The sequence below is a fragment of the Sceloporus undulatus genome, chromosome 3 (assembly GCF_019175285.1).
Source record: "Sceloporus undulatus isolate JIND9_A2432 ecotype Alabama chromosome 3, SceUnd_v1.1, whole genome shotgun sequence".
NCBI lineage: Eukaryota > Metazoa > Chordata > Lepidosauria > Squamata > Phrynosomatidae > Sceloporus > Sceloporus undulatus.
Genome location: NC_056524.1, coordinates 68,158,770 through 68,182,746, shown reverse-complemented (window position 1 = coordinate 68,182,746; position 23,977 = coordinate 68,158,770). Strand labels below are relative to the sequence as shown.

The following is a 23,977-nucleotide window of genomic DNA, read 5'->3' as shown; positions in this document are numbered from 1 at the left end:
TTTAAAAAATACACTTTAAAAATGCACTTTAAAACAAAACCAAGGCAGGGCTGTATATATTTAATAATAAAATTTAATGAAATAAAATAAAAAACCAAGGCAGGGCTCTATATATTTAATATTTTTAAAAAATGAAATAAAATAAAAAAACCAAGGGCTCTATATATTTTAAAGGATTTGTATATTTATAAAAAATAATTTAAAAAATAAGAAATAAAAACAAATCCAAGGCAGACCTGAAATGGCCACTGACTCACCTTTCCACCTCCTCTTCCTCATCCTTGGCGCTCTTGGGTAGCCCCGCCCCTGCTCTTCTCCCATTGGCTGGCCAGCCAAAGGGGACGGGCTCCTCTTTTGTTGCACTCCTGGCCCCGCGTGCGGGTGTGCAACGAAAGAGGAGCCCGTTCCCTTTGGCCGGCTGGCCAATGGCTGGCTGGCCAAAGGGGACGAGCTCCTCTCTTCTGGCCCTGCGCATGGGCGGGCGGGCGCTCGCTGTGCAGCCGCACAGGGCTACAAAACAGGAGCTCGTTCCCTTTGGCTGGCTGGCCAAAGGGGACGAGCTCCTGTTTCCTAGCCCTGCACGCGGGCACGCAAACAGGACAAACGCACGCTCTGCCAGCCCAGGCAATGCTGCACGCTGCCCGGGAGGAGGAGGGCGGCGCTGCCGAGGAGGAGGAGGGTGGTGCAGCCGAGGAGGAGGGCGGCACGGCCGAGGAGGAGGAGGTGGGTGGCCGGCCAGCCTCATTAGCGGCCGCGGCAATGGCCGCATGAGCGGGCCTGGCCCGGAGGCCGGGACAAAGGCCGGGATTGGGGTGGACCCGGGCCGGGGCGGGCAGGGGCCCCCCAAAAGCGGGATTGTCCCGGGGGCCTCCGGGATATGGCATCCCTATCAGTAATGCATTGTTTGATGTTAAGACATTTTATATTGCTGGTAGGGAGGCACTGCTTTAATCACTTACAATGAATAATGTTTAAACAGCATCCCTTGGATAAAAGCACACATCTGCAACTGTGTAAAATTAAATTTAGATTGCAAACCTACTCATACTTCTTCAGGCATACGTTTCATTGAAGTGAAGCTTATTTTTGAATGAACTGAAAACATTCTGAAGAACCAAATGCAATCTAATCCAGATCTTGAAATCCATTCAACTATTATACTATTCAAGCACAAACCTCATATTTTGAAATTGATGGAGTAGGGAATGCCTGTGTTAATGTTGACAGAAGTAGTTTAGCAAGAAAACAAGCAAATATACCAGTAACTCTTATTATATTTAGTTTCGAGGCCTTACCTTGTTAAGTATCCTTGTGATTACTTTTCTTCCTCCATAAAGATATCAACAGCATATTCCAGGAGTATAGAAGTAGAAATGGACAATACGTAGTTATGCTTGTCTTTCCTGTTGCTTGAAAGAGCTACACTTACCTGAACAGTGTTTTGAAATGTTTTGTCTCATGGATTGGTAAGCATTTTGCTTTTTCAATAATTCAAGACATTCTCTTAAAATAAAATAAAAATTAAGCATTTGCCAAAAGGTAAGCAGCAGTGGAATTAATTAGATCTCCCTAAGAAGCATATTCCAAATGTCTGTTTCCATTACAAAAAAAGCATCCACCTCGCCTACTGTACTTTTGGTAGTGGAGTGACTAAGAAGAGGACATCAGAAGTATATCTCTATGTTTGCATTATGCAAAGTAGCTTTTTAAAACTTAGTGGCTGGTTCACATATGCAAGTGTACTATTTTTTCTCATCCTCATAGAAAAAGAATTGTGTGAAGGAAGCTCAGTGTGAATTTGACATATATGGGGCAGGTGAGGCATTAGATACTGTCTGATCTGGGAAGCTAAGCAAAGTCAGTCTTTATTAGTACTTGGATGGGGGTCCATCACTGAATATCACATGCTGCAGACCAGTGACCCTCAAACCTATTCGGGCTGCCACCCCCTTTTCTCTTGGGTGACAACCCTAGCACCCCCATGCTTATTTCCTGATATTAAGTCTACTGTTCTGCTGCAAATTTAAAACAACCCATCTTGGTCGCTGCTCTCTTTGCACCCAACCACCTTAGGAGCAGCAACCAAGTACCAGACTGAATAGCAACCAAGAAGCCTCTTGCCTGTGCCAGACTTGTGGTAAAAGGCTTCTCAGTTGCTGCTTGACTGGCTGATTGGTCACTACACCTTTTGTACCTGGTCACTATCAGAGCAGGAACCATGCAGCTGGCTGTGCAGGGTCAGAGAAGCCTCTCACCCATTCCAGCTTTGTCACAAAGAGCAGTGTGGGCAAGAAGCTTCTTGGTCACTGCTCAGATAGCTGCCTGATCACTGCTCCCAAGGTGACCACTTGCAAAGCGAGAAGCTTCTCCCAAGCAAGGAAAGACTCCTAATCGTTTGTTGGGGCAGAGAGAGGCTTAGCTGGTGTATGTATAATGGGTTTACAAGCTTAAAAGCTCCTTTTTGCTGCTGCTTCTTCCTCACTGCCATGTGCTCTAACTCCTTGCTCCAGTCAGCCAGTCTGTCCCAAAATGGTGCTTCTCTAAGCAACAGAAATGATGAAGAGGCTCCTGTGTGCATGCGTACTTATGTGTCTTCAAATCACTTGTCAGCGTATGAATTTCATAGGATATTCTTAGGCAAAGAGTACTCAAGGGTGGTTTTGCCATTTCATTTATAGTCTACAGCAGTGATGCCAAAAGTAGGCGGTATACCCCCTCAGGGTTGTGGAAAGATCTAGGGGGGCTATGAGGGAAAAAGGGGGTGGTGGGGAGCCTTTAGTTAAAGAATCGGTGCATGAGAAAGACAAGGGGAATCAACGACCTTTAACAGCATGGTAGGAATCAGAGTTACATGAAACGTCTGTAATCATGGTGGTTGTCATGATTGGAAATGTCTTTGGGCATCTTTACATACTTCCCAAATGTTGTGTGGGAATGAGGCAATAGTTCCTCCACACCATGCCCAGAAGGCACCTTTATACATGCATGCATCTTTAAGCTTTGACATCTGAACAGTGATTGTAATTACTGTATATACTCATGTATAAGTCTAGAATTATTAGTCAAATAATTGACCCCAAAAAACTGAGTCCACTTATCTACAGGTCAAAGTAAGTACTGTATTTTAATTCAAAGCATCCCCTGGTGAGGGGCAAGAGTACAATCTGTCTTGGAAGCACTGATTCCCCTCTAATCCATCCAGCCTTTAGGATGAGCACCAACCATTATGGCTGCTGGAATTTTGTAAGTTCTTTTGTAAGTCATTGTTTTCCTTTGCTTCATCCTTTAGATCCTTTGTTGCATTCCCCTAAATTTTACCCTCGACTTATCCATGAGTAATATCAAAATCCATAATTTTGGTCTCAGAACCTGCCCTTGACTTATACATGAGGTCAACTTATAGTCAAGTATATACCGTAATAGATATTCCTAAGCTTGTTGCTCTAGTGTTTTAATGCTAACCCATCATAAGTGAATTTATCTGAAAGAAAGGCATAGTGATTTAGTTCTGATGATGCACTCCCCCATTTCCCCCATTGTACAATAGGGGAAAAAACCCCACACCTTTCTTCTACTTTGTTCAGCAAATACAACCTTTTCTCCCAGCATCCAACACTACTCAAATGTGGAGAAATGCTCAAATAGATTTTACACAAGTCCAAACTGCAGAACAGATTCCCAGATGTAGAAGTAGGGACTCTTCTGTGTGACTGGGGCTCTAAACACAAATAATTTTACAGGTGTATATGCTACTCAAGCTTTATGCCCCAGTGTGAATGTATGAGTGTGCTAGAACTAGTATAAAGGTGCCTTCTGGGCATGGTGTGGCGGAACTATGCCTCATTCCCACACAACATTTGGGAAGTAGGTAATGGAGAACATTCTTGATGAGGCCATGCCTGTTTGTACTAGACGTATGCAATTTAATATAGAAATAATAAGAATCCTCAGTTAGCCTTTCCCTATGTCTCCCATGCTTTTTAACATTTACATGAAACCGCTGGGAGAGATCATCCGGAGACATGGGGCGCGGTGTTATCAGTACGCTGATGACACCCAAATAGTCTTCTCTATGTCTCCGACTGATGCAGTGACCGGGAGTGGTGTCTCTCCTCTCGTGGCCTGTCTGGAGTCGGTAATGGGCTGGATGAGGGACAACAGACTCAGCCTGAATCCAGAGAAGACGGAAGTACTGGTGATAGGTTCCCCCGGTCCGGGGTTGGCGGTGGTTCCACCTGTCCTGAACGGAATCACGCTTTCCGTGAAGGACTCTGTACGCAGCTTGGGGGTGCTCCTGGACTCGTCACTCCACCTTACATCTCAGGTGGATGCGACGGTCAGGAGCACCTGTTATCAGCTTCGGCTGATACGCCAGCTGCATCCCTACCTTGACCGGGGAGACCTTGAAACTGTTGTACACGCCCTGGTAACCTCTCGTTTAGATTTCTGCAATGCGCTCTACATGGGGCAACCCTTGTACCATACCCGGAAGCTGCAACTTGTGCAGAATATGGCAGCCCGTCTGGTCACTGGCACTGCCAGGGCCAGTCATATAACTCCAGTCCTTAAAGACTTACATTGGCTGCCTATTCGCTTCCGGGCGCAATACAAGGTGTTGGTAATTACCTATAAAGCCCTAAATGGCTTGGGCCCAGGGTACCTGGAGGACCGCCTCTCTCCGTACAATCCGCCCCGCGCACTTCGATCTTCAGGGCAGCTATTGTTAAGTGTTCCAGAGGCGAAATATAATTCCACCTCTAGGAGGGCTTTTTCCATCTCAGCCCCCAACCTCTGGAACGCGCTGCCCTTCGAGCTCCGCTCAGCCACCTCCCTACCTCAATTCAGGAAGGGGTTAAAAACCCATCTATTTGAGCAAGCTTACCCTGACCAGTAACTCTTCCCCCCCCCATGTCAGCATCGTGCTGCCGACATGTTATTTTTTATTATTTTTATTGAACTGTTTTTAATGTATTTTATTTGGTTTTGTGTAATTGTATTGTAATTTCTTGTTGTTCACCGCCCTGATTTTTTAGAAGGGCGGTATATAAATAAAAATTTATTATTATTATTATTATTATACTTTAGAGTCCTTCTCATTATTTCACATGTGAGTTGAAAATGTTTTGGAGTTGTGCTTAGTATATGTGTTCAGTATTCCTAACATAAGTAAGTTAATTTTGGGAGAAGAGCACAGGCTTTAGAGGAATTACATATGTTAGATAAATGAGATATTTGGCACATTCTGTATATACTCAACTATAAGGCGAAAAATGTATGCCCAGAAATTGACCCTAAAATCCTGGGTTGACTTATATATGGGTCAGAACAGTAATACTGCTTAGAAAGGTCCTGATAGAAGCTCCATCTCATTCCCCACTCTCCAAGGCAAGGTGTGTGTGTGTGAGAGAGAGAGAGAGGGGGGGAGTGATGTTAAAACCATCTCTTCTCAGCCTCTTCCTCCTCTGGATCACTCTCCCCGCCAAACAAACAGCCCATTTAACTCCACACCCCTCCCTTCCCAATCCATGTTAAAGCCTTCTCTCCTCATCAAACACTCCATTTAATTCCCTTCTCAATCCAATGTTAAAGCCTTTTCCTCTAGTACCAGGGAAGTGGTGTTAGGTGGTTGGCAGAGGTCCAGAGAAGGAGGGAAGGAAGTGGTGTTTTCTCCTTTACATCCTTTGTTACATGGCCCTAAGGTTTACCCTCGACTTATCCACAGGTCATATAAAAATCCATGATTTTGGGCCCCAAACCGTCCCTTGACTTATACATGAGGTCAACTTGTACACAAGTGGATATGGTAATTAAAATCTGAATTATCTATTTCAGAGTTACTTTGAATATTGAATAGATTGGTGAGAAGCCTGTTAGAACTGAAACAAATCTTTATCAATCAGTGACAGCATAAGGAAGTTAGGAAAGGGTTAATCTCCTTGTCCTGTAAGGGAGGAATCAAAGCAAGAAACAGCTCTTCTGGAAAAGTCATTGGTTCTGCCTCCCTGAAAGACCAGGTTTACTCCATGGCTCAGTGTTTAAATGCTTTTTCATATATTTTTCTGCTATTTCCCATCTACAGTTTTTACAAAAGGGAAGGTAGGAACCAAATGGTGGGGCTTAAACAAGTAGGTTATCCTTGCTTTATGTCAGAACCACATACATTTTTTTAAAAAAGCAGAGATCATTAAGTGTGCTGTTTCTTTTATTTAGCACACAAGTGCTTTTCAGGAAAATGGTTCCCTGACTGCCAGTCCTTAACTCATGAGTAGTAATCCTACCTGTCAGAAAATAGGACTTCAGGACTGTGATTCTACCCAACAACAAGAAATTTAGACATCTGCCATGGGTTCTTTCCTTTATTTCACTACTTTTCTTTGCATTTAGGGAGAGAAGTTTTACTTTTAATTTGTAAACTGCCTTGTGTCTCTATTGGTTTTTTGAGGGGAGGAAGGCGGTATATAAATATAATAATCATATTTTTCAGAGGTTTGGCAGCACAAACCTCATTTCTTCTAGGGCAAGTCAGGTCATTGGTCTCAGGGAGCTGGGGTTGGTCTATGACATCACGCAACAATCAAAGAGTGTCAAGAACCCATATGCACAATGTGCAATTTTGCATGATACCTCACTGGCCACCATGTTGGGAGTGCATGTGTGTGACTCTGCCAGAGACACCAGATCTCTGTTCTGAGAACAATGCAATGATAAGTGGTTACCATGGGCTGTCTGTTCTGCAGGAGTGGACATGTATCAGGTGGGCCGCCTTGCATGAACAAATGAAGCACTCACATGACAGACCATAGCATTTATCACCAAGGGGTTTCTTGACTGATCTCATAAACTGAAGAGACCAAGACAACTATCTCTAGTAGTAGTTTCTCTTCCCACTCTGAATCATTTTGTATGTCTTCCTCCTGGTCCCATTTAAGTAGAACACCACCATTCAGATCATCACCACAAGAAGGGTTTGTTATCCATTCCTCATCAGGCTAAAGATTTTTGTTTTGGCATCATTGAGGCTGAATAAAAGTGATACAAAGGGAGACTTGTGTTTATACAAAGGAGGGTAGCCTCAAGTGCATTCTCTTAGTTGAGGGATTTAAGTAGAATCAAATTCCAATCTGCAGGGATAGTAACATTCTGGAGAATAAGAGGAAGACTTAAACCTTCCTTATTATCTTAAATAATAATAATAATAATAATAATAGGTTTTATTTATATACCGCCCAATCACTGGGAATCCGAGCGGTTTACAATAGAGGGGATAACAGACAGTTCCCTGCCCACAGGCTTACAATCTAAAAGACACGACACAAAAGGAGAAGGGAATGGTGAGGGGGGGGGGAAGGAATCAGGTCCAGCATTCTTCTCTCCCTCTGAGGCCTGGACCATGGCAGATGGACCGGAGGGAGGGCTCTGCTTCTTCAGGCTAGCCCCTGATGGTACTGGGCCAGCATAATTATATAATATTAATTAATATAATAATAATGAGATAATTAAGATTTTTCAACTAAATAGACTAATACAGTTAGAATACAAGCTATATGTTTTTTAAATTGTAATTAAATGTGTGTTATTCCACCTATAGTCTACCCAATTCGTGATAGGATAGAGGTACATGAACCTTGTTGAATAAAATAGTAAGTGGGAGCAGTATGTAGAAGATTTAAAAGTAAAAAAAAAATCCCCTATTGTATTTTGCTTCTTCTGCGTGGTCTCTGTGAAACACACAACTGGGTATTTCTGCACCTGCATGAGCATTCAGTCAACCCTTGGTATCTGTGGATGCTAAAGTTCCATGGTTCTCAATGGTGGTGCGGCTATGCCAACAATAGGGACGGGACTTTGCTGCCCCACTCGCCAAAAGCCCACCTCACTGCTCTCACCGCAGCAGGCCTTCTACTCCCTCCTCCTCCCATGCCTCTTCCTCCTCCTCTGCCTTTTCCCACTACCACCACCTCCTCATCGCTGCCTCTCCCCCCTCCGCCCCCCCCCCCCCCCCCAATGCAGAAGAATGTTACTGTTTTATATCATACCACTCATACAACTTCTGGAATCTATTTCTTATTTGACCACACATACTTTTAAAGCTATATAGAATACGCTGTACAAATAACAATATTAAATTTTCATTTCTAAAGAGATCTAGGTGATCTTATAAGATGGGGCACATGTAGAACTTGTAAAAACCTTGGTATTACCTTTTTTCCAATATTGTATATTATACACTTTCTGCAATTTTATGAAATTCATATCCAGTGACATACATTGTTGCTAGAACTTATAAAAGTAGTTGAGTATTTATGGAGCTTGTTTTTTATAGTAGTGACTAGACTTTTTGCTCAAATACAGGAAGAAAGCAAACTGTAAACTGTCCTTTATTTAGTCTTTCAGCAAATCACTTCATCAGCACTCATAGTTAGAATCAGGGATGTAACAATTGGAATGAGTATATAGATTGCAGTTGTGGAAGTTCATGGAGAAAAAGAAAAAAATGATCTGGTACAGCAGAAGGGGCAGGAAATGGCCGGTGAGGTCAGATGTTTATAACTCTGTAGCATGGTTTGTTCTTTTGTGCAAATTCCCTGGAAGTGATATGCTATATGGGAACAAGAGGTGAATGACTACAAAATTTGGTTTGTAAAAAAATTATCAAATTCAGATGTTCATGGTTCTGGACACACCCATGGTTATGCTAATAAACAGTCCTCTTCATTTAAACATTTTAAACACAAAACCTTGTTTTTATAGGAACTGTATCCTTCAGCAGAACAGGGAAAGGGGTGATTCCCCTGCCCCTTAACCTTCAGAATCCATTCCAAAAACGTCATAATTGCAAAGCAGAAAGTTTAATCTTATGAGTTGACTTCACTTTGTGTGATGTTCAGTTTCATCTCTAGTGTGCTTCATACTGAGGAATTAACTGCTGATTTATGAAATAAAGGAATTTAGGCTTTACCTCAAAGCATAATTGAATTTAATGTATTATGCATTAGCAAATAAATAGTCTATTTTAAAGTTCTACTGCACTTTAATATTCATACATTGTTTAAAGAGTCCTATTGGATCTTCATCTGCTGTGCATGCTATTGGAATATATTTTAAAATAACATCTCATGATACCTTGAAACCCCTATCCTTTGACTGGATTTTTTTTAAAAGCACCATGCTGAAAATATGTTGCCACTCTGAAATGTTCTGAGGCAACTGTTAATAATGTTATTAAAATTACTGCAGTAAATGCTTAGTATTCATGGTTTTTGGCATGGTGTAGTGGTTTGAGTGTTGGACTACAACTCTGGAGACCAGGGTTTGATTCCCGGCTCAGTCATGAAACCCACTGGGTGACCTCGGGCAAGTCATGTGCTCTCAGTCTCAAGGGAAGGCAGTGTCAAACCACCTTTGAATGAATTTCTGTCTTTTTAAAGAAAACCCCATGATAGGTTCACCTTATGGTTGCCATAAGTTGGAAATAACTGAGAGGCACACAGCACACACACACACAGTAGCTTTTTTAAAGAAATGCTTTTAATGGAATATCTGTGGCAAAGTTAATCCTTTTCAGCAACAAATCTGCAGCCTTTGTGACCAGCAGGGACATCCCTGATAGACTGACTACTTGATGCAAAAAATTAAATTATGAAATAATGGGGGTGGGGATTGTAGTCACGTTCATATTAAAGTACTTCTCATTAAAATACATATTCAGTGGACTTTAGCCATTGTCATGAACATGGCTTTTTCTGTGCTATGTAGGAACAGTATGAGTTTTATTAATGCATGTTTTTAGCTTAGGATGATGTTTAGCCTTTGACCTAACCACTTTCTTACAATAAACAGTTTGTTGATGAGAGCAGCTGCTAGGAAGATTGCTTCCAGACTGTTCCTTCAGACTGTTTCTTTTTCTTCCAGACAGTTCCTCTTGAAAATAAGAGGAACTATACCAGAGTACACCTTACAAAGGCTAGGCATTGCAGAATTATCTTTACAGTGCTTCAAGTATATTATATTACATCAAAGTATATTATGCTATATTAGTCTCTGCAAGTTCATGGTTTCAGATATATTGTAGTTCAGTACAGAGCAGTATTGCCTTGCATCTTCAGACAGAATTCACAATGTTTATATTTTCAGAGTCTGAGGCCAAATTTGTATAGAGTGACTTCTTGGCTCCTTAATAAACCTCAACATGAAGTTGCCCTTAGTCAATTAGTGCAGCAATGTAACATATATGGCATTGTGGAGTTGCATGCATAAGTGTGAAGAATTTTATGTTATATCGGGATTGGTAAGCTTGTGTCTTGTAATTCCTTGTAAGTATACCCCATGTCTTGGGTGGTATACAGTGCTGAGTGTACCCTCATTCAAAAATGGAATCTAGTGCAGGGGAAGAGAGAGATCCCTTTGCCACTGATTCTTCTCTGCAAATGCCCCAAAATCCATCAAGAGGAGCAAGAAATCTCCTGAAACCAGCTTTTTTGATGGCTTCTAGGACCTCAGTGAGGAGAGAAACTAAATTCTATAGCATTGGCCTGCATCACATTGGATTTAGTGCACTGGATTTTATGTTTAGTGTCCCCTTTTGCCACTTATTTTCTTCAACATATGCACTAATGCTAGCTTCATCTAAAATATGACTTCATGAAATTTTGTTGTTGTAAACTGCCTTTGAGTCAATACCAATCCATGGTGATCCTGTGGATGAGATAACTCCAAGACATTCTATCCTCCACTGCTCTGCTTAGCTCCTGTAAATTTAGGCCTGAGACGTCTCTGACTGAGTCTATCCGTTTGACATGTGGTCTTCCTCTCTTTCTACTTCTCTCTATCTTTCCTAGCATTATTGTCTTTTCTAATGAGTCATGCTTTCTCATGATGTGGCCAAAGAATGACAGCCTCACTTTGATCAGTTTGGCTTCTAGGAAGATTTCACACTTGATCTGTTAAAGAACCCATTTGTTTGTCTTTTTGGCTCAGTACTATTCACCAACACTACTTCCCAAATTCGTTGATATTCTTTTGGTCAACTTTATTCACTGTCTTGTTTTCACATTTGTACATGGTGATGGGGAATATAATGTCTTGGACAGTTCATAACTGCCCTTCCCATTTGTCGTCTTCTTCTGATTTCTTGACTTCCGTCTCCATTCTAGTTAATGTTTGATCCTAGATAGAGGAACTCTATCACTATTTTGGTTTCCTTGTTGTCTAGATTGAATTTATGTAGTTCTCCATGGTCGTTATTTTTGTTATATGTTCAGTATTAAGCCTGCCTTTGCATTTTCTTCTTAGACCTTCCTTAGTAATTATTCCAAGTCTGTGTTGTTTTCTGCTGGTATTATGGTGTCATCTGCATATCTCAGGTTGTTGATGTTCCTTCCTCCTATCTTTACTCATCGTCCTTCTGAATCTAGACCTGGTTTTCTTATGATATTTTCTGCATACAAGTTGAACAAATAGGGTGATAAAATGCAACTTTGCCTGACCCTTTTGCTGATTGGGAACCATTCTGTTTTTCCACACTCTATTCTAACAGTGGCTTCTCATGCTAAGTACAGATTTTTTTTCATTAGACTATCTGATGTGGTGGTATTCCCATGACCTTAACAGCCATCCATAGCTTTTCTTGATGCATGTAGTCAAACACTTTGCTATAGTCTATAAAGGCTATAGTCTATAAAGCATATGCTGAATTTTTTCCCTGTAATTCCTTGGTACACTCCACTAGCCATTGTTTGCAATGTGACCCCTCATGCTTCTTCCTTTTCCTGAACCCTGCTTAAACTTCTGGGATAGACTCTCTCCGTGTATGGTTAGAGTCTATATTGGAGAATTTTGAGCATAATTTTGCTTGCGTGGGAAATTAGTGCTATAGTCCTATAGTTGCTGTAGTCTTTTGTTTCTCCTTTTTTGTGGATTGGAATGTATAGTGTATATTCCAGTCTGTTGTCCACCATGTTTCCCATATTTGTTGACATATATTAGTTAGTTATATTAGGCCTGAAACAGACAGGCCAAATAGAGCAGCAGGAGACCGCGCCAGGACCACGGCAACCACATGTGCCTGGTCCCAATGTGAACTGCCACTGCGCTCTTGAACTGGGTCACTGGAAGTTCTTGGCCTGGTTCTTTACAAATGACATGGACTTGGCCACGTGTAGGGCATGCGTTGTGTAAATTGCACACCCCCAATGCGGCCTGAATATGTGTCATTTTGCCCATGTATTTTGGGCCTTAGTTACCACTAGAGTTGATTCTGCCTCTATGGGTTGTAGCAGTTTAATTGGAATATCATCTGTTCCTGGTGATTTATTTTTCCCAGTTTCTCATATTGTTGCTTCCACCTCAAGTTTTAGAATTCGGGGTACATCTCTGTAAAGTTCCTTATTCTATGTATCATTCGTTTTTTCATCTCTTTTATATAACTCTTCTGTGTATTACATTCACCATCTTTCCATTTCTTCTTGATCTTGTAGTATGTTCTTTTTCTTGTCATATAGCATCCTGGCCCTTGTTTTGAACTTCCTTTTGAGTTCTAAGATTTTGTGGAAGAGGTCTCCCATTCTTTCTTTTTGTTGTCTTCTATTTCTCTGCATTGATCATTATGGTAATTCTTTTTAACTTTGTACACCCCTTTTTGAAACTGTACACTACCGTTGAAATGTTATATGATCCTTTAAATTTGTGTAACTATTTTTCTTTTTATATTCAGTTATATGCTAAGTTTCCCCCCTAAATTTGATGCAAAATGATTTACAGTTAAATAGAAAAAATTAAAATTAAAACACAGAATGAATAAAGGTATTAAAAATTAAAGTAGAATTTAAGAGCAGAGCAATAAAAGAAACTAAACTCTTGGTTGAAAGCCCCTATTGAAATAAGATCAACTTGTCTACTGATAGAAAGACTACAGAAGATAACAAGGATGAAATCTCCATCAAGAGGAAATTCTATAATTTAGGAGCAGAACTATATGCTCATTACAGTAGACAAAGAATACAGTGCTTCAGCTCATCTGGATCCACATCAGAGGAAAAAGCTGAGTATCATTGTTGGTTTTGTTTCTGTTATTTTATTTCTGTTTGTCCAAACTTGTAGTGGTGATTTCTTTTCATTAAATCAGATAAGAGGCAGCACTTTCACATTTAGAAACAGAATAAAGTTTTTAATCTACTGACAAAAAGGAGCAATTTCTGGACAGGGTGCCTGCAATAAGATAAGATTTCATTTTAAGTTTAGAATGCAAGATTGGTTTAGCAACAGGCACTTTAAAAATCTCAGTTTTTAAAACTCAGTTTTTCTCGCTGACTTGGATCCAGATGCCCTGAAAGTCTATGTTCATCTTTTGTGAGCAGATGCCTTTTTCCGTTGCTGGAGTTACTGTCATTCCTCTCCTACCTTTGGTCTGTACTGTATGAGGCTTCTGTTGCTATTGTTTTAGGAGGTAATTTGTTTCTCATGCATTGGAAAAATGACATGAAAAGTCTCTAAATTACATTTGACAGTTGTAATATAGCTTGTCTTGTTGTAATATAGCAAGTGAATATTCCTGCCCCTATTAAAATGACTACCTCCTCAGCCATGGATTCCTGCTGGGTATTCTTGAGCAAGTTACACTTTCATTCTCAGAGGAAGGGAAAGGCAACCCCCCTCTGAACAAATTTTAATAAGAAAATCCTGTGGTAGGTTTGCTATTACTGAGAAGTTACTTAAAGGCAAAGAACAACAATTAAAATTTGGGAAATGGTGGTGCTTGAACAAGGTTTTTAACATGTGAAAATAGCTGCATGTTGTAACAGTTTAGCTTCATAAAGGTCTGATGTCTATAAAAGTTAGCTATACTAGAAATGAGCTATACATAGTCTTCACTAAACTTGTGTCACTCTGTCAGCTAGCATGGAGCATTTTAAAGAAATGTAAAATTCTATACATTTATTTTAAGCTTCAGCAGTATGTCTGGTACCTTTTATACATTCTTGCCAGTGTTCTTGTAAACTTCAAAGTAGTCATCATTGCAGTAATTCCATATCTGTACTAAATGATCCACTGTGTAGAAGTTCAGTTCAGTTCATCTTTATTATGGTCATAAACCAAACAGATAAAAAGGGGATACAGAATAAAAGAAGGTAAAGGTAAGGTTAAAAAAAGAAGTGAAAACACAGATTAAAAACAGTATTTAAAATATCCTTTTAAAATCCAGTGTGGCAGGGCAAGATTGGTACTAGCCTACTGCAGAGATCATTGCCTGACGGATTTTAACTGCAGCTGCACAGAATCTCCCAATATTATATGTTATGTCAGGGTTGGTGTCTGAAAGCAACAAAAAAGTGTAACATTGACTGCTGCATCCTTGATATTTATACAATAAAGGTGAAATAAGACTGATGTCTCTGTAGTATGAGCACTGGAGTAATACATGCTCTGTTGTCTCTTTTTGGCCAGAGACAGAGGGGCATAATCTGTCTGAGATGGGAATCTTCTTGTATCTTCTTTCAAGGACAGCTGAGGGAAGGGCATGATATCATGCCAAAGTAAAGACTCTCCATGTTTTCGTACTTCGAGTTTTGCTATAGGTGATGCCAAGTATCTGTTGGAGTCTTAACAATAAAAGTTGGGGCACTAGCTAGGTCTAGCTGTTGCTCTATATCATCCGTGTGTGTACATGTTAAAATTGTTTATATGGATCTGTATTTTCCTTTAGATGAGTATTTCACAAATTTTGGAAAATCCTCCTCCTTTCCTGGAAATAAAAATGAAGACTCATAATTTGATTCTGTATTTAGACCTTATTCTTATCTGTGAAGTTATAAATATGTATGCTACAATTTGAATAGTGCCCATACTTTGAAAAGCCTTCATAAGTTTTAACAGGTTCAAATTAAGTACTTGATTACCCCGCTGACAGTCATGAGGTGTGCACATATGTTGATCTCTCTCCTTTTGTTTCCTCTTGGCTTTCACCACCGCCACTACATACAATTCCACTGACACTTTTAAAGGAGTTATACTTCATAACTCCATAATTGATACCTTAATATTGATGTTGGTATCATCTTAAAAAGAGTTAGAGTAATGGCACTGCCATTTGCCTTCAGAATTAACCAAATTGATCCATTCACTCTTCCACTGCGTCTTCTGATGGTCTCTTGGAATAATTCGACCTGTGTCCATCCTTAGTTACAAAATTTATAACTAAGTACACTGTACTGGGGATATTGTATTGTATCTTGATGTTTATATGTAATTTAGCAGAAGGAGGGAGGGTTAAGGGGATTAGGGAAATGTTATTATTGTCTGTATATGTTTTATTGGACTGTTGTTACTCCCCTAGATCCCGGAAGGGAGAGGCGGGATATAAATAAATAAATAAATAATTATTATTATTAGAAAACAGGATATATTGAAGGCAACTTAAGTTTTGACATAAGTCAAACTGAGTTTCTTCTAGTTACTATGGCTTGTAACACAACAATGAAACAGGGCTATTACGTAATGCAATGGTAGATCTTTGGGAATTGGTTTGTACATCCATATTTTCTTTGACATTATCATAGGATAGTTTTTACCTTAACCACTTTACATGGTACACACCACAAATGCCAGGTGATGTTTACCATATCAGTAACTCTTGTCTTCTAACATCTTTTCTGATTTGATGAACTGTAGTTCTTTTGAAAGGGGAATACACTGATACAAAAAGTGGCACATAAAGGCAATGAAATAATGACTGCTGACATCAAAAGTGAATGTGGAAACAGACCTAAGAAAAGCATCCACCTGAGCAAGGTATAAAGCAAAATTGAGTGAAGCTCTTACACCCACCACTTTTCTTTACTACAACAAGTGTGGATTGCATACATATTATTAATTGCAGCTATTGAAGATGAGTAAACCAGTTGCCTTTGAATTCTAGAGGTGTGTAAACCAATTGGCCTAGAATTCTTGTGGCTGTTTTGTGTGGCCTGATTGACAGTTGGAAAATCTTGGTAGTAATATCACTTTTTAACTGAGCAAAGATAATTTTAATTTGTGGATACAACATCACAGCATAATACTTGAAAATTATTAATTAATTGTGGAGGGGTGTCTCAATTTAATACTTTTATTCTGAGTGATATTGGCTAATATTCTGTCAATTTAAAGATGATAAAAACATGCATTTGTTTTAATAAAATTTGCAAAGTTTACAGAGTGCCAGTTTTGACATAATGAAGTAAATACAGAGGCTTGATATTATGGCCTTTCTGATGTATGTGTAAAAGAAAGTCCAAAACAAATAAATCCATCATAAAACAATTCACCATGATTTTATTTTAACACAAATAGCTACTAATATATATTTGGGGTTCTTACCTATAATCTTATACTGGTTTTGTTAATCACTGCCAGATATTTTAAAGTAGCACCAGCAGTTCAGTCTCACAATTCTGTGCTTTATGTAGTATTTCTATCAAGGTCTCATGGGAGCATAAGGTCAGATATTTGAACATTACAACCAACACCTTTCATTTAAGTGGCCACTAGAGGTTGCCACAAAACAGTGCTTACATCTTGGTCTATGGCTTGTAAATAGTGTTAGGTTCTAAGCCCTCAAATCAAAGCAGTTAAATGAGGTATTTTCTTTTTTGTGGTTAGTGGCTCAAAAAGGTACTTTGCAGAAATACATGTAATATTTATTTGGAATTTGAATATTTTATTTGTATTAGTATATGTGTATTGTACGCAACTTGCACAAAGAAAATAACATAGAAAGACCAGGTTTAGACTCTGAAGAAAGAGGAGTGAAATTAGGATGGAACATCAATAATCTGAGATATGCAAATGACAACATACTACTAGTAGAAAACATCATAGACTTGGAAAAATTACTAAGGTAGGTCAAGAAAGAAAGTGCAAAGGCAGGATTACTGTAGAACAGAAAGAAAATAAAAATAATGACTACAAAGAATTTACATAAATTACATAAATTCAACCTAGATAATGTGGAAATGGAAATACCGTATATACTCAACTATTAAGTCAACCTCATGTATAAGTCGAGAGCAAGTTTTGGAGCCAAATTATGGATTTTGTTATGACCCATGGATAAGATGAGGGTAAAACTTAGTGGCATGTAGCAAAGGAGGAAGCAAAGGAAAACAATGCTAAAGAATTCCAGCAGACATAACTCTGTACTCGCTCTTAAGGCTGGATGGATGCTTCCAGGACAGATTATACTTTTGCTTTTCATCAGGGAATGGTTCCTTGTTTTAAATAAGAGTTAAGATACAGCCCTGCATCGACCCATAGATAAGTCGACTCAGGTTTTTTTGGGTCAATTTTTTAACCTAAATTTCTAGACATATATATGAGTATATACAGTAGATTTTCCATGTCTTGGCTCAAACACTGAACACAATGGAGACTGCAGTCAAGAAATAACAGTGGGAAAGGTAGCCATGAAAGAACTTGACAAGATTCTATAGTGTACTGCTGAACACTAAAGTTAGAATCATCCAAGCCATTTTATTGCCCATCACATGTATGGCTGTGAGAGCTGGACAATAAAGAAATAACAATAACAACAGCGACATTTGAAGTACGATGCTGCAGTAGAGTGCCGAAGATACCATGGACAGCCAGAAAGACAAACAAATGGGTCCATGAACAGATCAAACCTGAAATACCCCTAGAAACCAACCTGATCAAATTCAGATTGTTGTACTTTGGTGACATCATGAGAAAGCACGGCTCATTAATGCTAAGAAAGGTAGAGCATAGTAGAAAGAGAGGAAGACTAGCAGTTCTTAATACATGTGTATATCAAGATGGCTGAAGAATTTAATGGGGGGAAATGAACTATGGAGATGTAATAATAAATCTATGAAGCCACTGACTCTTCTTCTTCCTTATTAAGCAAATAAAGACTGATACAGTACTTGAAAGGTTAAAGTCGCTGAGAATAGTAGGCAAATATTGGGAAACAAGGTGGTTTGTGCTGCATTGTACTAGGTCAAATTTCGCATCTGAAAAGTGCTGTTAGAATACTTTAATGTGCCCTGTGACTGATTTCTTTTTTTTTAAATGCTCTTCATTTTATTAATATTTTGTTAATATTTATTTAGTTAATATTTAAATAATAATAATGAACAGTACAGTGTAATTTTATTAATATAGTAACAATGCAGTACTAACAGTTATAATACTCAATGAGATAATGGAAATGTTTGCTTTATGAATTATTTCACATTCCTGTTTTAGTACACATTATATATCTTTTAAGCTATATTATCATAACAAAGAGCAGGACTTTTTGATGTCTAGTAACTGGAATAAGTGATACATGTGCCTGTTTGTCTGAAAGAAGTAATTTGCAGTAAAATAATTGGTGAGGGGATTTTAAACTTAAGCATAGAACAGATTTTTTTTTAAAGTCACAATCTTGGTACATTTTTAAAAATCATTTGTTGTGACATGAAATAGTGAGGTATTAATATTGATGTAGAGTCCTTACATATTTCTCCCTTTTTTGTCAGAAGAAATTAAATTTTCTATGTATTGTGGCTTAATAATGAATGGCTGGTGCATCAAATCATAAGAGCATGAAGTATTTGAAGTTGACTTCAAAATTTGGTGAACCAATCTGTAACAGAACACTGTCATTTTGCATGAGACCCTTTTAAAAAAAAAATTCAGTTGAAGTAGATCAGATTATCAAGTTTCATTGTCATCCAATTTTGTTTTATATTCAACAGGAAATCCATTGTTCTCTTTTGGAATGGCTTAGCAGAAATGTGAATTCTGCAGGATTAATTACTTCTAGCAAAGTGTCCCTTAAATTTGAATCATCTAGCAGCATGGAAACAGAAATAACGCCCTCACTCATGCCAGTCGTCACTGAAATGAAAGCTTTCTCATCTGCAAATTTCAGCCTTGACAGATACAAGCAAAATCTACATACAAAGAACCTTGGAAAAGTGATTCTGTTTGCTGAGGTTACATCAACCACAATGGATCTTCTTGATGGGTAAGAGATCATGCTGACTATAATTTCACTTTGTACACTATGGCTGAGAACCTGTTGGTATGCTAGACTGGTGCAACTATGTCAGTGTGGCAGCCAGCAGGAAGAGGTCATAATTTCAGTATCTGCGAGAAAAATCAGAGAAAGTCATAATTGAGAAGGAAAACTGCCACCTGAAAGCAGGCTTTTCTCTACAGTGTCTTGCTTCCAGGTGATTCAAAGCCAGGGTGTTTCTGAAAGGGTGGGCTGAGAAATTACCTATACTTGGACCAGATGTTACAGACATAGGCTTCTCTGAAGTGACTGTACTGTTACCCTAGCATAGAGCACTAACAGAACTGTAGGCTTCATTTGACAAAAAGAAATGAAAGTTCATAGAATGTCTTGGGCTTCCACTTTTCCCACCTTAATGGAAAAAGCGTTAGCAACAGGACAGGAGCTATCTAAGCAGTTGATCTGCAAGCCTGCTAAAAACAGGTTAGACAGATATTTAAAAGGTAAGTTATCATATATAAAATCATCCTTCTAAATTATAGACTACAGTAATTAAAAGAGTATGTGTTTCTCTGTATTTTGGCACATGATCTTGAAACTTACAGATATCATAATGCAAGTTTTAATTCATGTTTCAGCAGCTAAGGGGCAACCTATACAATAATATAGTATCTCATATTGCAGGGTGTCCTCCCCCCCCTCCCCATATGTGATGGTGTTAGGAATGACAAGGGCTGTTCTGTCTTTGAGATGCTCAAAAAATTGCTAATGTTAGATTCACACTCTTACAGTGTTTATGGGCTTTTCCATGGGTCAGTGAAATACTGTACTTAACTCTTATCAAAAAAGGAACTACCCCCTTCTCTGAATAGCATGGCAAAAGGAGAAAGCATTGTCTATCCCAGGAGCACCGATCCCCTCTATTCTCTGCCATAGTTCCAGTTCTAGCCTTTTTGAATGTCTGGTGGAAAAATGGTGGTGGTGGCAGCTCATTGGCACTTCCCCTCAAAGGAGCACCTAGAGGAATCGGGCTTTCAAGGGCTTGTGTATTTGTGACATTTGAGTATATTTGTCAGCTTTTCTAAGTTTAAATCGGGCAAAGTTATCACATTAAAGCTATAATCACTGCTAATGTTTTCACCATTTTCTTTGCTTTGCCTTTTCATCCATCGTGACATGTTTACATTTTCTTAGCCCCACCTGATGGCCTCCCCCACATATTACACAGCCACTTTTTACCATAGTCCCTCCTCGTCCAGCCAGCCTTCAGGGTGAGCACAGTGATACTTCCCAGAACTTTGTAAGTTCTTTGCCATTGTTTTCCTATACTTCATTCTTTACAGCCTTTGTAATACGTCCTTAAGTTTTACCCTTGACTTATCCATAATTTTGGTCCCAAAACCTTTACTTGACTTACGCATGAGGTTGACTTACAGTAAAGTATATATGGTTTGTGGTTGTGGGGTTTTTTTTGTAGTAAAATTTAAATAAATTCTACATTTGAAGTGAAACAACTAGAATTAAATGTAATTGTTACTTCTAGCCAGAATCGATTTATTGAATCAGTGTGAATGTGGGTAAGTAAATATCTATGTAAAATTCATTGAGTCTGCTTTCACTATTAGATTTAGGTCATAGGAAAGGAATGGAAATTATATGGTTCTACAGATGTTGCTGGATTGCAACTCCCATGAGCCCTAAGCAGCATAGCAAATAGTGAAGGCTGTTAGGAGTTGCTGGTCTACATCTAATATTTAGCGCAATTTCCACTTCTGCCATAAAGTTAAAGCATTGTAGCTACAAGCATATTGTAAAGCTTCTAAGATAAGCTTTTCCCATGTTTCTGAAATGTAATTTTATTCCTAAACTTGAATTTATGAAACATCTTAGACTCTTTTGATGGGTCAGGCTAATAACATACTGGATGTTTCATGTAACAGACGTGTCTTGTAGCATGTTCTCATCTTGGACCCCCTACTCTTGGTTGTACAACAAAATAGTCTTTCTCTCTCTGGGTAGATCCTAAACTTTTGTCACAGATGAGTGTGGTGCTGTCCATAGGCCTCCTATTCAGGGAGTGTAGATTCCTTTTCCTATGCTTTGTATATTGCATTTCAAGACAGTAGTTGTGAAGCACACGAGGACATTTGAACCCATGACTATGGCAATGCCTAGGAATTAACAGCAGTAAGATTAACATTGGTAGGCATTAGAAAGTTTATCTGCATGTGTGTTTTCTCATCATTTTTGTGTTTTCTAGTTACGTGTTTATTTTTTCTGGGATTAACCACACATTCAAACTGGCAGCTATTCTCAAACGTAGTAGTGGTATATTCCTCCTTGAAATATACAATCTCATTGTATAGAATAGCCTTTTAAAAGAAGTGCATATTTTCTGACTCTGAAATTAAAACCCGACTCTTAGCATGAATATTTGCATTATATCTTATTATTAGTCCATGTGGATAATATAATAGTTTCCAACATTGCCGCACTGATTAAGCAAACTGCATTTATTCTAAAAATAGGGCCGCTGTTGCTTGATTGACTGATTCCCAGTGAGGAATTGTCCTTTTTTAAATATAGTATAAGGTTTGGGCAGAGATATTATAAATGATCTGGCATTGCTTTAATATTTAGATGCAATATACAGTGGAAGAGTTGATTTTGCCATTGAAAAGCCTGAATGCATGTAACTTGCCTGTATGAAGTTTGAGTGTTAATTTAGTTAAGAGATTTATTAGTTGAATTGTGCTATTTATTGCAGCTTCTCTTGGTATATGGTACATTCTTCGTATGCATAAAGCTTTTCATTCTGTGGAGTGCTTTGAGTCTGGCAGCTATTAGTGTTGATCCAAGGTAACTATAGAAATGCCTAAAGAACTTTATAAAAAGCTGTGCACATGTTTTGATTTGTGACTTACTGAGATCTGTCTGTGAAAAATTAATATTCACAGTTTTGTTTTTGTTTACTTAGTATACCTAATAGTATGTGTGGCAGTTTTAACATCACAGTTCAATGTGTCATATCCCAGACACTGGTCTACACAGTATAGAATGTCATGTTAAGTTAGTAAATATAAACAGGTGTTGGCTTTACCAAGAGATGTCCTGGGGCCCTAAATATGCTATTCTTGATTTCACAAGGGAAGGAAGATAATTTGGTCCTCTGTATCCACAGATTGTTTATCCAAGTATTCAACCATCCATGGCTTGAAAATATTTTTAAAAATATATAAATTCCAAAAGGGAAATAACTGATTTTGCCATTTTATATAAGGGACATTGTTTTACTATGTCATCGTATTTAATGGGACATGAGCATCCATGAAGGTCCTGGAACCAAATCGCAGTGGATATCAAGGGCTTACTTTATATATATAAAACGAATATGGTTATGATCTGTCTTCTCTTTGAGGACAAGCTAGGAACAAGCAGAGCAAGAGTGATCTATAGGGACTGGATAGTCCTGCTGCATTCTTAACTCCTGCTTGCCCATTTACTTATTGTTCAGCCACACACTTCACAGTTGCACCCTTTCTATGAACATGTAGAAGTATGAAGATTCAGCAAAACAGGGAGGGAAGTTATTCCTGATGTCTTTTCTTTCTTGAAAATTAGGGAAAATTGCAAATTTTAAATGGTGAAAAAATACTTAACGCAAGGTGTTAATATATTTACTCTCTCCCATATTACCCCCCCCCACATTATTTCAAAAAACTTCCGGTCGGGGCATGGTGCCGAAATAAGCATACTCTTAACGCTGCTGCGGAGAGCTGCTTGCCCAGCGCGATTCAGAGCTGATTTCTACAGCTCAGAAGCCTCCCTGTCATGGGAAACTCGGATGAGTCCTACTGAGGTCCGATGCCCGTTTCTGTCGAGAAGCCAACTCCTGCGAGGGTAAGAAACGGAGGGGACCAAAGGACAGAGCGATCGCGCTGGTGTCGCCATTTTTGATGGCCCAGGACGCCCCTGACTACAAGATATACAACAATCCACAACAATCTTAAAAACCCTCAAATCGATTCATTAACTTTCTGCAACCTTAAACATTCCAACAATTTATAGGTCAGAGGGTGCTTTTATTTTCTGAATCAGACGCAAAACACAAGGATCTGTCTTTGTTGACTTCTTCTGGACAATAGAACTCTAAATTGGATTTCCATCATCATATAAATATTTTAAGAACATAAGGATTGCGAGAGAACTCTAATAATATTGAGCTGCAAGATTTTACTTGTTCACCTGTTAACAGTGCCCTCAGTGTGTCCTCATTTAAGTTAAGACTCTGACCCAAACCGCAGTGAAATATTAAGGATAACCAGAGAAAATTAAACATTAATAGCAAGAGACAAACGCTCGGAATTACACCCGAGAGGGAAGCAACTTCTGGCGAGGAGAGAGCAGCCCTGGGAACGAGGGAGCAGAGCTGATTGCAGCGGCTTGCAGCGGTCCGGAGTTAAGTGGAGGACGGAGCGGGTAAAGCGGTTTGGAGGACGAAACGGAGGAGAGAAGACAGAAGGGAATAAAACTGACGGCAAGGAGGAATGAGTGAAGAGAGGGGAGTGGAGGATTGAGCCGGGAAAGCAGACTGGAAAACGAAATAAAGGAAGCAGCTTCAATAGATTGGGGATTGACTGAAGATATTTATCTGGAGGACAAATTATAAGGAGGACGAGCTGACGAGTGGTCTGACAAATGGAGGGGGAAGCATGAATTGGCAATTGGAGTGAATAAAACGCAGATATCACTGACTTGGACATTATAGTTTAAATATAAGCACAAGAAACACAAGAAATTAAAGGTAACTAAGCAATTGTATAAACCTTTGGTTCTGTTACTTGCTGTTTGATTGGTCAACTGGTAGTATTGCGACAATTGTAATAGCTACAGTTAAGTTTTTGATACAAAGTGGTTCCCAAGTGAATTGCCTGGCTGAAATTGCTAGTTTAAAGGAAAGGGGAAGACACTGGAGTTAAG

The 23,977-nt window shown here is 39.0% G+C and overlaps 1 protein-coding gene across 1 annotated transcript in view; it reads left to right on the top strand.

Annotated features, from left to right (window-relative positions):
• The window catches only part of HLCS (holocarboxylase synthetase), a 163,765-nt gene that overhangs the window by 26,552 nt on the left and 113,236 nt on the right, over positions 1 to 23,977 (top strand). The window contains 1 exon segment of the mRNA XM_042456436.1: positions 18,735 to 19,006. Within this exon segment, the coding sequence (XP_042312370.1) occupies positions 18,735 to 19,006 (272 nt within the window).